At 34.7% G+C, this 19,587-nt stretch overlaps 1 protein-coding gene across 6 annotated transcripts in view; it reads left to right on the forward strand.

Annotated features, from left to right (window-relative positions):
- faf (ubiquitin carboxyl-terminal hydrolase-like faf) overlaps positions 1-19,587 on the forward strand; it is a 607,647-nt gene that overhangs the window by 80,634 nt on the left and 507,426 nt on the right. For all 6 annotated transcript variants that reach the window (XM_069845718.1, XM_069845714.1, XM_069845717.1 and 3 more), the window contains 3 exons: positions 7,346-7,484; positions 16,601-16,858; positions 17,292-17,390. In XM_069845718.1, the coding sequence (XP_069701819.1) occupies positions 7,346-7,484; positions 16,601-16,858; positions 17,292-17,390 (496 nt within the window). The remainder of the gene's footprint in view (positions 1-7,345; positions 7,485-16,600; positions 16,859-17,291; positions 17,391-19,587) is intronic.

Here is a 19,587-nt window from a genome sequence, read left to right on the forward strand (position 1 = left end):
TGAGAGAATTTAACATACAAGGAAAAATTTATATATGTGCAAATGATAGCCTTCATATTTTATTTCGAAACGTGTATATTATGAGATATGTTTTCAGAGGTGGCGATCTCATGACAACAATAGTGTATTGTTGATTTAAACAACAGCCTCGTTTTTTAAGTAGGAAATTTAATTCTGTAGTCATAGTTTCTGGCTGCAATCTTTCTTATATAAACTCCAAGGAACTTAAATATTAAACTTGCCAAATTTCAGCAACTGTTAAGAACAATCAAATCAACTCTATTAAAGAAAGTCGACCAGAAGCAATTTTGAAATTCTATAAAGTTATGGCAGTCCCAGCATTATTATATGGATCAGAGACATGGTCATTAACGAAAGGGCAACTTCGAAGAATAGAAGCTGCTGAAATGCAATTGCTAAGAGCTCTTGCAGGATATACTCTTTACGACCATAAAATGAATGCTGACATCCGAACAGAATTGAATATCACTGCCATTATGGATACTATAGAATCTTACCGCAACAACTGGTAGGAACATGTATTAAGAATACCCAACAATAGGTTACCCAAGAGACTATTGAAATATACACATCATGGAAAACAAGACATCGAAAGACTAAGGAAGAGATGGAAAGACCAACTTTCTCCTGGAAGCAGAACAGACCAGGAGACCTAATCCAAGACTGTTATTGATGATGAGTCATAGTTTCTAAAAACATTCCTTTCCCAGATGTTTAGTTTTTCTTCTACTCATCTTGTCAAAGTCCATGTATCACATTTGTAGTCTGCAAACCAGTCTGATTGTCTAATCAGCTTCATTTATATTATTTGTTATTAATACAGGAAAAGGAATAAATACAATTTCAATTTGTAAGATTGTGTCTATCGTTATTATTATTGTTGTTGTTATTATTATTATTATTATTATTATTATTATTATATTTTATTTTATTTATTTATTTATTTTAAAAAACTTAACATCTATAATTTGCGTAAAAATAATGGATTCTGACAATTAAAATAAAACAAACGAACATACATACTAATTATTATTATTATTATTATTATTATTATTATTATTATTATTATTATTATTATTGTTATTGTTATTGTTGTTGTTATTATTATTATTATTATTATTATTATTATTATTACTACTATTACTGCTGCTGCTGCTGCTGCTACTCAACCATTTTTCACGTCACAACAGAGGGTTGAAATATTACAATTTGAGTATACTTGACTATACTAATTATTTTCTCTTGAGTATATGAATGATAAGAAAAATGTTTTTAAGATATCACTAGTAAGAACTAGAATTTTCAGTCCATCTCTTCTTCGGATGGCCTAGAGATCTTTTGCCATACAGATGGTAATGAGACCCTAACAGGTCACTTGGCTTAATACTTGTTAGGAAGACAACGACTACTAGTAAAAACATGGAGAGACTTATTGTTACACTTCATACTGTTATAATATTTGTTATAAAAGAAGAAAAGAAAATACAAATATTTGTAACTCATAATCAAAAATTTTAATTTTAATGAAGAAATAATTTAAATTGGATCATATTTTCTTACATATGTTCAAAGTTGCATGATGGAATTTCAAAAACTACATCTGTGAAAAATGAAAACTTACCTACCTTACTTAATTTCGGGAAATTTTTCTTTCATGTTTTCACTCATTTTTTATATTTTAAGGCGACAACTGTGACGAATTGAATCACCATCCACTAAATGTGGAATTTTTTTTTACGCATTTCTTGTGTTACCTTTCCATTACCCACTTGTCCTGTATGTTTTGGAAGTTCGAAAGAATTACAGCACCATAAAATGTTACAACTTTTCACACACTTAGGCATTTTTAAATACTTAAATTACAAGAGTAAACTTACACTATACAGCTATTACATATTCACACACACAGTTCAGTAACTCTAGCAATACACAAACTTGTTGGATTCGCAACAGCCTGCAGCTGATATTGATAAGTTTATTGGTGTTTACACTGTGTTGTCCGGAGCGTGATCTAGACCGTGAACAGTAGTGCAAGCAATAATGGTCTTTGCTCATGAATAACTACGTCATAGATTGTTTTATTACTTACGACCTTTCAAAGAATCCACCATGAAACTTGAATGTCAAGGTATTCATCATACTATCTTCATACAGAAAAAATCCAAATATAAGAAACATTTTGATTTGAAGTTATTAGTATAATTGTAATATGTTGACAATTTTCATCTTTGTTCTGAATATTAATTTTTATGAAGTTCATGAAAATTCAAAGAGATTTTATTTATCTTCATGATGATAGCCCATTTCTTATCTTACGACCAAGAATGTGCTGATTTATTGATACAATTTAAAAAATGTCTTGCATGTGCAATAGCCTAATGTTTCTCTCTGTGCTACAGCTAACTGTTTAATAATACAACTTCTAAATTTTGCCATTTTGTTATTTATTAGGATAATCATTTACTAGAATATAAGAAACATCAGAGATGTAGCCTTTCCGAATTGCAAAATTTTGCATGGAATCACCCTATTATTATTAGTTTCATTATTATTATTATTATTATTATTATTATTATTATTATTATTATTATTATTATTATTATTACGAGGAGTGTTTAATAAGTAATTTTACCATAGCTGTGAAATTGTTATAAATTTACACTCACCTAATTTTCATATCCTTAAACTTCATCCATGGCCTACTTCTCTACCTAAGCACCTTCGATGTTGAGGCATTTGTCTCATCTCTGTACGAACTCTTGAATGCCATCTTCAAAAACCGCTGTTTTGAACTTCCCATTGTTCTGGAAACAGCAACCTTCTATCAGTGCTGGGAACAGATGAAAGTTGCTAGGTGTCAAATCGGGACTGTGAGGTGGGTGTTTATGGTACTCCTAGTGAAATCATGCAGTTTAGCATAAGATTTCATTTACAGTATGCGGTCGTGTGTTATCATCAAGGACGTGGACACCTCAAGCGAGAAGTCCAGGGTGCATCATTACATCTCTGAAGCGAAAGTGACGTCCATGGAATGAAAACATTGCACTTCAACAGTAAGAAAAAAAAGTTCAAGGTCACTTCCTCTGCAAGGAAAGTCATGTTGACGGTATTCTGGAATTCCACAGGAGTTCTCGTTGACTTTCTGGAACCATGAGAAACAGTAAATGTTGATCGTTACTGTGCATTCTTACAACCTATAATCTCAAATCTGCAATCTGTCACAAGCACTATGAGCTCTAATCTGTGGTGTCCTCCTCCTTGGTGACAATCCTAGACTGCTTACTGGAAACCAAACCCAATATCGAATTGCATGCTTTCGCTAGGAGTGACCTGAATAACTATCTTACAGCCCTGATTTGGCACCTAGCGACTTCCATCTGTTCCTAGTACTGGGCAGGTCAAAACAGCAGTGTAGCATTTTTTATACAGGCAGAGCTATATGTTCTTTGAAGATGGAGTTTAAAAGTTTGTACACAGATGGGACAAATGCCTCAATATTGAAGGTGCTTATGTGGAGAAGTAGGCCGTGGATGGAATTACAGGATGTGTAAAGTTGGTGAGTGTAAATAAATAAGAATAAATTTTACGGCTATGGGAAAAATACTCATTGAACGTATTATTATTATTATTATTATTATTATTATTATTATTATTATTATTATTATTATTATTATAAACAACACAGAACCGCATGCATTGTATTCTTCACCTGACATAATTAGGAACATTAAATCCAGACGTTTGAGATGGTCAGGGCATGTAGCACATATGGGCAAATCCAGAAATGCATATAGAGTGTTAGTTGGGAGGCCGGAGGGAAAAAGACCTTTAGGGAGACCGAGACATAGGTGGGAGGATAATATTAAAATTGATTTGAGGGAGGTGGGATATGATGATAAAGAATGGATTAATCTTGCTCAGGATAGGGACCAATGCGGACTTATGTGAGGGCGGCAAAGAACCTCCGGATTCCTTGAAAGTAAGTAAGTATTATAAACATATCAATATAGCACGTAATAATTACCTCTGAGGTTTTGGCTGATCAGGCATACATCTATTGCTGCCAGTCGTGTCTGATGGAGATCTTTCATTGATACCCTATGCTCCACCAGAGAGTGAAAGAACCTACTACTACATCTCACTTTCCAAGATGTCTCAAAGGAAGAACATTATTGTTTGTGTACATCTGAAGTCTGATTAGTGAAATATGTTACTAGTCAGATATAAATGAAATAGAGGGGGGAAAGGAACTTGCTACACTACCCCATTATTTTCTGGCATAGTTGTCTCATGAGTGATGTCTTATTGCTGTCACGAATAAAGTCCCAACCTGTCTTCAGACAGTTGATTAAACACAAAAAATGAAGCGTGTCAGACAATAAAATTTTGATGCCTAAAAAATGTAGAATTTTGAATGTCATTTATGTCTTATTTAAACAGTGTTAAATATAACTCATTCGAGGTATGAAATCAAATCAAAATTGCAAAAATTGAAACCAAATAAAAATAAGAGACGAGAAACCCTCTCTCTCCCTGTTTCTCTCCATCTCTCTTCTGTCTGTTTCTGTTTATCTCTGTGTTTCTCCCTCCCTCCATCTCTCCTCCACCTCCTTACCCTTAGTTTTCCCTCCCCCTTTCTCTGACTTCCTCTTTCTCCCTCTCATTCCCTATCTCTGTTTCCATCTGTCTCATTTCCCCTCTCTGTTCTGCTCATTCCCCCCCCCTCTGCCTTCCTCTCATGCCCCCTCTCTCTTTCTCCCTCTTCTCAGTCCCTCTCTTGTTCCTCCTCCACACTCTTTCTCTCTGTCTCTCTTTTCTCCCTGTTTTTTTCTCTCTGTGTTTGTCTCTCCTCTTCATCCTCCACCTCACCTTTCTCTCTGTCTCTTTCTCCCCCTCTCGCCCCTTCCCCTACCTCTTCCCTCCCTCTCTTTTTCCCCATATCCCTCCCCCCTCTCTCTCTCTCCTCTCCCTCTCCAGAATATAACATTGTAAAATTCCTTTTGCAGAATGAACAGTTACATTTGTTCAGATCAAATTTCAGCTTGTTCAAAGGACAAAACTAAAATTCTTTGAATAATTTATTATCATAATACACTGCTCTCTTAAATTGACTGAGCATATTGAGAATAAAATCACCGGCTTTCCCAAAACACGCTATGAAATGTTTCATATAAAAGAATTTCTTGGAAAAGGAAGCAAAATCTAGGAAAATTGTATTGAACCTTTTGGTTTGAAATATCTCAAAGAATAATTTCCCGAAATTAATGACATTACTTGTGGTTCATCTTGTATATCATATAAATTGTGCAGTAAAATGGAAATTTTGACATTCATGAGAATATACACAACCGTGGAGAGGTGAAGCCTTCCATCTTCCTCAGTAGCTCAGATGGTTCAGACATCTTTGTGTCAGGTGGAGGGGAGCAGGTTCGAGCCTCATCCTCCACCCCCCTCCCCCCCCGCCACTTCATAACTTGAAAATTGAGTTTTACAGAGCCTTGGGACCAATGTTTCAGTTCAACACAATGTAGAATAATTACTGTCCAATTCCTATCAGTTATTATTGGGTTTGACTGACAAAAAAGAAAAAAAAAAACTAATTGGAAGATAGTTTACCTTTCTCAAACAAAATAAAGTAAAGTGAATCCATGGCGCTACAGCCCTTTGAAGGGCCAAGACCAACCAGCTGGCTGCTGACCTCACGTCCACATCCCGAAGGAGAGATGGACGATCATCCAACCAGATTGGAGGTATCATGTGGTTAGCATGATTATCCTCCCAGCCATTATAGCTGATTTGCAAAACCGGATTTTCGCTACCTATTGTAGCTCCCCAAGTGCACCATGATGCTGGGTGTGCTCTGGTCCCATACACTGGCCGAAATTTCATGAGAAAATTTCTTTCCCCATGAGGACTCGAACCAGTGTGCATTCCGTATCGCGAGTCCTAGGCAGGATGCCTTAGACCACAATGCCACGGCTCGGGACCAAACAAAATAAAGATAAATACAGTTATGAAAAAAAAAAAAAAAAAAAAACAAAACATTGTCTTTCAAATCCCATTGTAAACTAATCTGACCAGCATAAATTAGTGTTTACTCGTACTTTCTAATAATGTCTCCACTTTTTGTCTCTTAGATTTCTTGCTGTTCTCCTCAAACAGTTTCCTAGGATTTTTCTCTGCTGGTACCAGGTTTAATTGCATTTAACAAATTTTCCGAGAAAGCTACAGTACAGTTCAACCACTAATTCTTATAAAAAATTTTCGTATGAGTTTATTTTTAGTCCATTTTTTAAACACACTGTATAAATTTTATTATTCCTTACAATGACATAACGCCGTCAGTACAGTTCACTAAATCTAGTTTCTTCAGTATGTAGTCAGGAACTTGCTCTTTCCTTTCCGAAAAATCACTTTGTCTTTGCTAAATATGTGTGTAATGGCTACCTCCGCATAAACTTCACCTCTAAACTTGAAAATAAATATGTATTCGAAAGTGGCGAAAAGATGCAGCAGAATTTTCTACCACTAACAGTTGTAACATTAAGGTCAAGTCTAATAATGATTGAATATCCTTAATATTTATGGGTTTTGTTTTGTTTTTTTTATTTCTTCTTTAGTTATTTTGTATGGGAGTTGGGCAGTATTTATTCCACTTTTTATTAAACAAACCGAAACATCAGTCCCAAGTCTGTAAAACTACATTTTAGCATTAGTCAGGTGTAAAAAAAAAAAAACACTGTGATGAGGCTCGAATGTGCTCCCTTCTACATGACTGGCAGACAACTGAACCATTTGAGTTACTGAAATGAGATGAAAGGACATGCTTCTGACTGAGCATCATGTCAATCTCTTTACGAATGTTTTCCTGTGATTAATGTTATGAAACGATTTCCAAGAGTTGGCCCATTACATTTTCCTGGTAATGTACTTTTCAGTAATGTGAAACACTGTTCTGTACTAACTGTGAAAGAACAGTATCCTTTCACTTTACAAATTGAAAATTCACATATTTTTAAACCAGTGCAGTGATGGGTTCGTATATCTTAACTGAAACTTCCTCTTTTAAGAGTAATGGATGTGCTGAAGCTGTAAATCATTTTGCAGTTGCATATGTTGCAAATGGTGCACCACATGAAAATGTTTCTACATTATATTAAAATGATGATAGTTTAGTAAATGGTGGAATGTTGACGTGAAAAACAGTAGTACTCTGTGAAAATCTGCCCTTATTACAATCTTTGTTCATTCACAAATTCCTCTTGGTTTCGTTGGTATTTTATTCACTCTATGTGCCATAGGATTCAACTGTGTTTTCTTACAGGTTACTTCAGATCTCATCTTTTAATGGCAAGATGAATGCCCTAAATGAAGTGAATAAAGTGATTGCAAGTGTGACATATTATCCCCATCGACACACAGGATTGGAAGAAGAGGAATGGCTAACTGCAGAGAGAATGGCTGTAAGTTAAAAATGTATATTACATAAGGTAATCCCCTAAGTTAATACAATGGACATCACTTTCGATTATGTTAATGAGATTTGTAACATGACAAAAATCTAATTTTTACTTCAATACTAATGTCTGAAGAAAGTATGTTATGAATGTATTGTTATCAAAACACTTGTCTTGTAGGCCTTTAAATAATAACGGACAAACATGTTGGCAATTTGTCGGAGTATAGATTCAAATGGACAATTTTGAAAATAGATGGTGTGTGATGTCGATAAAGGCAGCTCATTTCACTGCTGAAGTCATGAAAACACAGCTCTACCTTCATGCCTCCCCTATACTTCTTCATGGTGTGTAAAGGAAATACCATTAACATTACCATTACGAGGTTATATTGGCAAGTTCTTAGCCTAACATGAAAGAAGTTACTATATCTCAAAATTTTGTTTATTCAACATACTGTAATTACCTCCCAACTCTGTGTGCTTAGCACAACAGTCATAAAGCAGTTCTGTTGTCTTGGCCTGCAAACCATTATCCGTACTTATTAAGGGATGCATTTAGCAGATAGTTTTCTCATACCCAAATCATTGTGTACAATGTGGAATACATTTTCATAGGAAAATTCCAAAGTCTCTGATATACGTACATTTGAGCCCAATTTGTTGATTCTCCAGAATCATGTCATGCATGGCATCATTATTTTCTGGAATGGTCATAGAAATGGTGTTAATCTTTGATACCGGTATCTTTTCGTCCTTTCTGACATCCTGCAGCCTAGTTGTTTATGATGATGTATGAAAAACAATGATCCCACAGTGTTTACACCATATCTACATAAATTTCCTTGCTGGACAACCTTTTCATTAATAGATACTTTAGGTCAGCGTTCACTGATCCACTCTGTACATCCCACAAGAGCTGCATGAATCGCATTTTCATATTCTTTGTCTTATTTTAAATAGATATGAGTTCACTGATCTGCACCACAAGAATCGCCTCTTGGAAAATGTGGACAGATTCTTGGGCAGAGCAACTTTTTCAGCACATGTGATGTGTGTTGATGATGTCATAGCCAAATTCTGTTTAATGAATGATACCACAAGAATCGTGTATCTGCATTTTCTTCAAGTACAGGATTTCTCATTGGAAAGCGGACAGATCCAACGGATGACAGCACATTCACAATTATTCAAAATTATGAAGAATTATTTAATCTAAAACACTCAGATTACAGCAGTCATCAACATTCCGACAATATATAGGAAGAAATTGGAGCAATAATGAATCATCCACAAAATCTTTAAAAATGTTTTAAGTCGAGGCTCTTAGGACAGGTGTATATTATATGTTATTGGTTACATATAAAACTGATAACTAGCCTTATAAGACATGTTTAAATTTATTTGATTATTATAATTTTAATTATTATAATAAGTATTTTTACAGATTATAATAATACTTAAGGTCATAACTTAAGTATAAATCAAATAAATTTAAACATGTCTTGTAGGACTAGTTATTATCAGTTCTGTCTGTAACCAACAATGTACAATGTACATTCTCTCCTAGGAGCCTCAACTTAAAACATTCATAAAACTTACGTGACTGCTTTATTATTGTTCCAATCTCTTCCCATATATTGTCCGTACATTGATGACAGCCGTAATAATGTGTGTTTTAGATTAAGTAATTCTTCATGATTTTGAACACTTTTATTGTGTTAAGTTTGCTGTCATCCATTGCACCTGTATGAGGAAATTCAATGCTTACTCACATGCGATGCAGATGATGCTGATGCACTCCACATAAATATTGCGATTCGAGTGGCTCTTGCAGTGCATGCAGTGCTAATCAGTGAATGCTTACCTGTAATCACCAAAGAAATGCTCAATTTTATCAAAATTGAATTTTTTATCTGACTATTTCTTTTAAAAGTTCACATATGGAATTGATTAAACTTTTTATTACTAAACATGGTTTAACTGTTTATCAAACAACAATGTCTTTTGCATGTTATTCACTTATGCTTTTGTTTGTAACGATGGTCTAAGGTTATGTATTTGATTGTAGCAATGACAGAAAATATTTAAATAACATTACTTCTGCAGATAACAGCATTCGATTGCAAACTTTTTTCTGTTACTATTAGTCATGTTATCTGACAATTAATAATAATAATAATAATAATAATAATAATAATAATAATAATAATAATAATAATAACAACAATAACAGTAACAACTTGTGGCTTTTAAGAAACCCGAAGTTTCATTGCTACCCTCACATAAGCCTGCATCGGACACTATCCTGTGCAAGATTAGTCCAGTCTCTCTTATCATATCCCACCTCCCTCAAACCCATTTCAATATTATCCTCCCATCTACGTCTTGGCTTCCCCAAAGGTCTTTTTCCCTCTGCCCTCCCAACTAACACTCTATATGCATTTCTGGATATGCCCATATGTGCTACATGCCCTGCCCATCTCAAACGTCTGGATTAAAAGTCCCTAATTATGTCGGGTGAAGAATACAATGGAATGCAGTTCTACATTGTGTAACTTTCTCCATTCTCCTGTAACTTTATCCCTCTTAGCCCCAAATATTTTCCTAAGAATCTTATTCTCAAACACCCTTAATCTCTGTTCCTCTCTCAAAGTGAGAGTCCAAGTTTCACAACCATACAGGACAACCGGTCATATAACTGTTTTATAAATTCTAACTTCCAGTTTTTTGAGAGCACAGTGGATGGCAAAAGCTCCTGAACTGTATAATAACAAGCATTTCCCATATTTATTCTGCATTTAATTTCCTCCCAACTGTCATTTATATTTGTTACTGTTGCTCCAAGATATTTAAATTTTTCCATCTCTCCAAAGGATAAATTTCCAATTATTTTTATTTCGATTTCGTACAATATTCTGGTCACGAGACATAATCATATACTTTGTCTTTTCGGGATTTACTTCCAAACCTATCTTTTTACTTGCTTCAAGTAAAATTTCTGTGTTTTCCCTAATTGTTTGTGGATTTTCTCCTAACATATTCACGTCATCCGCATAGACAAGAAGCTGATGTAACCAATTCAATTTCTAACCTTCTCTATTATTCTGAACTTTCCTAATGGCATATTCTAGAGCGAAGTTAAAAATAGTGCATCTCCTTACTGTAGCCCACAGTGAATTGGAAAAATATCAGATAGAAACTGGCCTATACAGACTCTGCTGTAAGTTTCACTGAGAGACATTTCAATTAATCGAACCAGTTTCTTGGGAGTACCAAATTCAGTAAGAATATTATATAAAACTTCTCTCTTTAACCGAGTCATATGCCTTTTTGAAATCTATGATTAACTGATGTACTGTACCCTTATACTCCCATTTTTTCTCCAATATCCGTCGAATACAAAAAATCTTATCAATAGTTGATCTGTTACGCCTAAAACCGAACTGATGATCCCCAATAATTTTATCTACATATGGAATTAATCTTCTCAAAAGAATGTTGGACAACATTTTGTACAATGTCAATGAAAGTGATATTCCTCGAAAGTTACTATACAGTTAGGCTGTCCCCCTTCTTAAAGATAGGTGCAATTATGGACTCCTTCCATTGTTCTGGTACAATTTCCTTTTCCCAAATAGCAAGTACAAACTTACAAATTTCGCGAGATAATGTGCTTCCACCCTCTTGTATTAATTCTCTGCAGGAATTTGATAGATATTTGGAGAGTTCTACTTTTTCAGATTTTCTATTGCAATTTCGACTTTAGAAAATGTTGGTTCGGGTATAAATGGCTCACTCAGCATTTGTATTTGAATTTCGTCTCATTTCTATTTGGCCTATGTACATTTAGTAGTTGTCCAAAGTAGTTCTTCCATCTGTTCAGGATTGAATGAGAGTCCACAAGCAAGTCACCATTCTCATCCTTGATCACGTTTACCCTTGCCTGATGTAATAAAAAAAGAAAGTAATCCATGGCGCTACAGCCCGTGAAGGGCTCAGACTGACCAGCCAGCTGTTGGCCTCACGCCCACATGTCGAAGCAGAGGTGGACGATCATCCAACCGGAATGGAGGTATCATGTGGTTAGCACGATCCCCCCAGCTGTTATAGCTGGCTTTCGCAACCATATTTTGCTATCTATTGCAGTTCCCCAAGTGCACCACGATGCTGGGTGAGCACCGGTCATATACACTGGCCGAAATTTCATGAGGGCTCAAACCAGCGCGCATTCCTTAACGCTAGTCCTAGGCAGGATGCCTTAGACCACTACGCCATGACCCTTGTCTGATATATGTTGTTAAATTCCTTTATGCCGTTATGCAATTCTCTAATGTTTTTATTCTTACTGTTTGTTTCTACCTCATTCAGTTTTTCCTTCAAGTAATCTCTCTTTTTATTTAAGTGTACAACTTGCGTCTCATCTTTCATTGAAGTACTTATCTCTATTTGCCTCAACTGGATTCTGTAAGATTTTCAGTTTTCCCTGTTATCTTCTTTCTACTACGATGGAAGAATCTTCATCAAACCATTTCTTTTTCTTAGTTTGCTCTGCTCAGCTGCTATTTTCATATTATCTCTGATATTTTCCGACACACTATTAACATCTAGCTCAGTCGTGGCTGGTGGTTTTAAAATTGAGGAAGGCTCTGGGCTGAAATGGTAAATTTTCAGGTCTCGGGCATGAGTATTTGTTTATTTATTTTTTGCTTATTCATGTATTTCTGTAACTGGGACTTTTTAACAATAAGTTATTATAATATATACATGATGGGCACTGACTTACCTTAATTCATTTGCTTGTAGACGAAATCGGCCCTTATCTCATTCTGTGCTGCAAAGTGGTCTATGACTCATTCATTGAAGTTTGGCGATTCCAGAAGCTTTTTTTCAATGGAACACATTGCAAGTGCACAAAGACGACCTTCTTTCATTGTGTTTCATGTGAAAGTTTTCACTCGTTTTATAGTAGAGAAGCACCGTTCTGCCTCTCCGTGGTCATCTGAATGGTCACTATGACCTTCAAGAGTTTAACGCTCTTGGGAAAAGCATTCACCAAATTGTTTTCATAAAGAAGTTCAATAAAGTTAATGCACTGGATGCTTTTACAACATCTGTTCGGCCATATAGCACATTAAGTTCATGACGCAGTTCTTTAGAATTCAAATTAAACAAACCAACAACTATTTTTAGTTCATTATCAGGGAAATCAATTCGATGTCTTGGAAACAATGACAGCTCAAACAACTTTGCCACTGACAAATGATCACTAAATAGAAAATAATCATTGATTTGAGTCGTGATTATATCACAAACTTCTCTCACACACATCCTCCGAGAGTCCATAAAACGAGCCCGTTTAGCACATGGTTGTTCCCCTTCCCAGCGATTGTCTATATCAGTGGTCCTCAGTGCAGAGCACCCTGGGGCTAGTGTCTCTTACTTTGGAAAACACAGTGCACCATGGTGCACTCGTAGCTGCTAGCGGGTATGCTCTCTACCTCTTTCTGCTGCACGACGGTGCACACGGGACAGCACCGCGTACCCTTTGCACATTTCAGTGAGTGCTGACGACCACTGGTCTATATCAAGTGAAGCTCTGACTCACTGAACAGATGACACAAAGTCAGATACATACTTCATTGTCTTTACAGAATCGATCTGTTTTTGTTGAAGTTCATTGAACAGAATGTCATAATGAGGCATAACATTATTAAACAAATCTAACCTAAATAGGAAATCACCATCTTTTAGAAAACGCTTTATTCCCATGGCCTTATTCAGTGTCTTGTAATCATTGGTTTCGTCATCAATGATTTTATCCAGGCACTCCACAATTTCTTGTTTATATTTGTGTACAGTAGTCATGCACCGTGATTTGAAATTCCACCTGATTGATTGAGGGCAGCTGGGAATGCATTTCTTCACAACCTCGTCAAGTACAGCGGTATGTTTAAGAGACTGAAAAAAAAAAAGAGACTCCTTCCAGGTTAATAAAGATAAGTCATACTTGCTTATTCCCAGTTACGCATCGTTCAACAATTAAATTTAACTGATGCGCATAGCAGTGAATAAAATGGGCACTTTCATATCGTTCTCTAACCTTCACTTGAACCCAATAATTTCTCCCGCTCATGCTGGATATCCATCATAACTCTGAGCAATGAGCTTTTCAGGCGTCTCATTTATTTTCATTTTTTCTAGCTCACTGAAAATGGCTTCACTTACACCTTTCGCACTATTATTTTTTGGCTGGACGAAACTAATGAATCTTTCATTTATACTCCCCAAAAGTTTGTATCAAACTATGAAAACCATCTGTGACAGAGTTGCGCTGTCAGTAGTTTCATCAACTTCGATTGCTATATAATCAGTCTATGATAATTCAGTTCTAATCGTATTAAGACAAATCTCGTAAATTGAATCCAATAATTCATTATGAATAGTTTTTGAGAGACCCAACAACACACGGTTTTCTGTTCTTTCTATGTGCTGCTTCAGAACACTGTCTAATTCTGACATGAGACTAACCAGCCCACAAAAAATTCCAGGATTGTTGGAATTTTCAGTTTCATCATGCCCCCTTAAGGCGAGCTCAAACTTGCCACAGAACTTAATGCAATCTATCAGTTTCCCTAGTATGTACCAGTTCTTAGATACATTTTCATTGTATTACACTTAAGCGGTAAGCACTATCTAGCTGACACCTAATGTCTACCTTTCCTAGTATTGCAAATTCAATAAAACCATTTAGGTGTTTTTCACTTGGATTATGTTTCTTTACTTTCGCATGAAAATTTTTGAAGTCTGTAATCCCAGTCTTGGTCCAGTGGCTGTCATTAGAATTTGTGACAAGGCACGTGAAACAAAATAATTCATTTTTCATTTCACATGCACACACTCACTCAGCTGCATATACAATGCTCTGTTAAAACTACGAGTATAACCTCCTCGTGATTTGCACTGTTTCTGTTCCTGAACAATTTTAAGATCAAGATGAGGCACGCCAAGTTCCTTCACTTTTAATCTAGTTTCATGGTCCAAACTTTTTCCCGATATATTACACACACGATTAATTGTTCTCAAACACTCGCAAACAGTTCTCACAATCACAAGTTCACAACTGCATACAATACCGATACTCGTATTACGAAGAACAAGCCAAAACTAATTCGCGCTTTTGAATTTCCATTGTGTTTTCCTGTTACTGACGGAGGTTTGAAAAACTCTCTTTATGGGATACCAATTTTGTCAAAGAGTAACTAAATGACTCTTTCATCTTATCATCGCAATGCTATTCTAAAATGCCAATTAGGCCTATGACTTACCGTAAAATGAATGAGAGAGCAGACACGTAATCTCAGGAATAGATATTGTTTTTCTCTTCTCCAAGAGAGTTTTTTTAAAACTCAGAGTTAGAAAATGTTGGCAACGACTCAAGGTGTAGATCTCTATGCCTTAGCTGTATCCTTATTAGCCAGACTCCTCTAGGAAACCACCCCTTCATGTTTCTATTGTGCAGAAGGGAAAGTTTCAGGTTGAGCCTTTATTACTTATAACCTATCTCAAAAACATCTGTCGGTACCAACAGTTCCAAATATATTGACCGTTATTAACAAACGAGTTGAGTAAAATTTCGATGTTTCTCCTCTATTGAAAATCTTTGTTCTACTATTAAACAGAAGCACATGTCAAGATTTTTGTAGGAGATTTTTATAGGGGTGGCTCCACCTAAGAGGCTTTAACCACGAGTCGCTACTGATCTAGCTCTTCCTTAACTTTGTCGGAACTTTCTAAAGTGGCAAACCTATTTGAAATTTCGACCTGATAATGTTGCCTAGTTTTCTCGTCTTTTAATTTTGGAATATTGAATCTACTAATATTAACTAGTTGCTCTACTTGCTTGGCTATTGATAGTCTTTCTCTTAATTCTGCAATTACCAAATAATGTCAGAATTACAGTCTGCCTGCCTGAAGGTTCGAATGTCTGTTATACTAATATGTCTTCGTTTATCAAGATGTGATCTATTTAATGATAATAATGATAATGATAATGATAATGATAATAACAATAACAATAATATACACATAAATTTTATATCATTTACATTTGAAGCAGCTCCACATAAAATATAAATTTTGAAATTTTCATTACAATATATAAATTTGTATTGTGATTATTATGAAATTTTGTTACAGGATGATACATTTAATTTAAAATCAGACTGGTCCCAACAATATTAAAGGAAGTACGAAATTACCAGTAAATTTTTAGTTGTTACAATTATTGAGTCTAACAATATGATGCTGTAGAATTTTCAAAATTTATACATAATTTGAAACATGCAACTTAGCATTGTCTCTTTAACATTAAGTGTTTCTTCTTTTTGGTATTTCTTGAACATGTGAATGGTCTATTTACAACCAAGTGTTAAAAGTTGAAATTATGGCTACTTTAAAGGCCTTCTTATGAATCCTTCATTTTAAACCTACTCAATCCAACCCCTTTCGACTTTCGAAAGTTAATCAGTTTCAGTGAACTTTATTTATATCTTTTAAGTGATAAATTCCTTTGTATTAAATTTTGCTTGAAAAGTTCAGAATGAGTCCTAATTAGAAAATAAATTTTGCTATGGTTGTTGGAACAAAAGATGTATAGTGTATCTACAGTTAACAGATATTCAGAGTAATACTTGAAATTTATTTTTTAAAGAATATGGTAATTTACAAGAGACAGAATTTTTATGGTGGAGGTTAGTATTTATTTCTTTATCATTAAGAAATAAAGTAAACTTTTCCTGTATTTCCTCTGAAAATTTGTGCATCATATTTAGCAGAAAATGTGTAGATATATTTTAAGAATTCAAGGAATTAGAGGGTAACCTAACAGTATTATTTTAATCCAGTAATAAATATAGGCCTAGATGTAATTCATCTCCACCAAATCATGTTACGGCATTAATTGAGGAAGAGGTGCTACAGTATTAAAGTATATTCCCAGAAGATCTTATTGATGGCACATATGAGAATGATACTTTTGTGGGACTTCTTCCCTCATAACTCTAATTTTAATTGTAATGTGTGTGGATATTTGTTCAGTCATATTTATTTTTGTGAGTGCAGAAATGGATCAAGGATAACAGAGTGCTGCAGATTGTATTGCGTGATTCTCTACATCAACCACAGTATGTAGAAAAATTAGAAAAGATCCTTAGATTCATCATCAAGGAGAGATCACTTACACTAGAGGACTTGGACAATGTATGGGCAGCGCAAGCAGGGAAGCATGAAGCAATTGTTAAAAATGTACATGATCTTTTAGCAAAGTTGGCATGGGATTTTTCTCCAGAGCAGCTAGATCATCTCTTCGAATGCTTCCAAGTAAGAATCTCGTTAGTTTAGTTATCTGTTATGATGTATAAGAAGATTTTCTAAAAAATATACTAATATTTCTTAAAGTCGGTCATTCGAATACGTAATTATTTAAAATGAGTTACTTTATAGTAGGTCTGCATTGTTTTCTTCTTGACTTCCATATTCAAAGATACATCAGTTAGAACCATTTTCAAGAAAAATGATTTTTTTTATATTTTAAAATCCTTTGACACTGGAACAGGCACAAGTGCCTAATCCCTCTACAATGATGGAGATGATAATGGTAATGATTATGATTATGATTACGTATTGCAAAATTGCTGTATACTGTATTTGATCATTTGCTGTGAACATTAACTAATGTATGAATAGAAGAAATTATACAAATCTCGTTTGTCTTTCTAAAACAGTTTATAGTTGGTATTCTCTTTTATTTTAGGCTAGTTGGACAAATGCAAACAAGAAACAAAGAGAAAAGTTGTTAGAACTTATTCGCCGCTTAGCAGAGGATGACAAAGATGGGGTAATGGCACACAAGGTATGTGATCTGTTAAAGAATTTTAAATGTTGAATTTGTTAATTTATAAGTAAATATGTAGCAGGTTTAGCATACTTTTACTCACAATAATTTAATCTTCAACTCGGAATATTATTCTTTACTACTTTTTCTTAAAATGATTTTTAATCAAAACTTTCCAATTAGTAATGTGATGTGGTCTGTAAAGGTGCAAAAATTTTAATCCACAGGAAGTTAAAACATTTATCCAATGTGAGTGATTTCATAATTTATGTGTAGTTCAGAATTTCTAAAAAAAAAGTAATACTTGTAACATACAAACTCATACATATATGTAGGGTTCTTCTTAAAATCCACTTTTTTTAAGTGTTATTGGGGTATCCTGTCATTTTGTTGTCTATGCTGAGAAAAGCGCTGGTTAAAATCTCTTTACATTTAATTAAGTTTCAGAGGTCGCTACCACACATAAAAGTTACAAATAAAATATTATTTTGACTGGACGTGAAGACACTCACTAGTTCTGCTGAGACCACAAGATATGGAATGCTTGGTGCCACTATATCATGGCTTCCCTTCCTCTGTCACATGTGGTGACCCTTCCCACTACCTTCTTGCCATGTACTCTACAATATACCAGTTGTCAACAATAGTAGACCACTTGTCACTGGGATGGAAAAATGGTAGAAATCACTGACCATGAAACTGTGGACCTTTTCCCAATTCTGGTATTTGATAAGTGTTAATCAACTTTTTGCAGTTCCAAAAGTTATTTCTGGAACAGGAGAATTGGCAGCTTCGACTGTTTATGAAACACCATTATCATGGGGACTTTGCAGCCAACTAAAATATATGAGCTTCGACATTACTGCAGTAAATACTGGATTAAGGAGTGGAGCATGTATTCTACTTGAGCAAATAATAAGCAAAGACTGTCGTCATCACATCATGGAGATCATGCCAAAAGCAGTAGTTGTTTTATGCAACTGGTTATTCAACTGGGCGAGAAATATAATTGTTTAAAAGATACAGAAATATAAAACTGTTACTTCTGATGCTTTTTACCCTGAATGAAGTAAAACATAGTGCCAGTGATATGATCACTTTTGCCCAAAAACATCGTGAAGAGTTACAACCTTGACATGACTACAAGGAATTATTTAACCTTGTATATTTCATTATTTTAAAACATCAGACCAATAACATTGGCAGACCACAAGAATCCTGAATTCTAGAAAACAGAAATTTCTGAGTGTTTGAAGAATAGTAAATAATATATAAATTTTGGCAAAAAATGATGGCAAACTTCTATTAAAACTGAATATTTTGAATCATGCCCATAAAACATTAATCAGAGCACCTGCTTGATTTCGTCATGCTCAATGGATGGCAAAATCAATTTGTTGCTTAAAAATATATTTGCTCAGAGGCCATTTCAAGCTGACAAAGATAGAAGATATAGAAATTCGTGAAAATTGAATTTTTGCTGTAACAATTTATGTAAAATATTGGTTCCAAGTAGACTCACCAGGTTGCATACCTAGAAACGACCTACAGCTCCCAAAAGACCTGAAGTACGAATAACTGAACAGAATTGTTCAGAATAACTGTTAAGTTTCTTGGCCATTTATGGTACCTGTCTGAACAACTGGTTGCTTTTTTTTTTTTTTTTTTTTTTTTACGAGAGTGTATCTTTCGAAATTAAAACGGTTGATGGTGGGCACCTTGAGGAATGAAGTCTCCACTAATGTATAATTGTGAATCCAGCTATCACTGATTTTGTATTAAGCAACACACTCAGATTTTTCAGAATTTATTCCATTGGAGTTTCTACAGGGAGATGTTGAGATTTAGGAGAAAGATCATGGTTGCAAAATAAGGAGAGAAATTGTTCATTCTGAATGTTGTCAACGACATTGCAGAGCAAGGAGTGGCATTGATGGAAGAATACAAGTAATTGCATACAACAAAGGAAGAACAAAAACAATACTTGCTGTTTTTAGTGCGATAATTCAGGCAGAAATACTCTGACACTTAAATATATACTTTGTTGGCCTAATAATTGCCATATAGACATACAGACTTTCTAAAATCCTCTAGAATATTGTTAGGTCATTAGATTTAGTTGTGTATAATGTTCCGTTTTGTTGTAAGTACTTACAAATAGCATTATACAGGTTCTTTCATAAGTAACGGTCTATCGAAAAGTTCACTATTTTGG

The sequence above is a fragment of the Periplaneta americana genome, chromosome 14 (assembly GCF_040183065.1).
Source record: "Periplaneta americana isolate PAMFEO1 chromosome 14, P.americana_PAMFEO1_priV1, whole genome shotgun sequence".
NCBI classification, from domain to species: Eukaryota; Metazoa; Arthropoda; class Insecta; order Blattodea; family Blattidae; genus Periplaneta; species Periplaneta americana.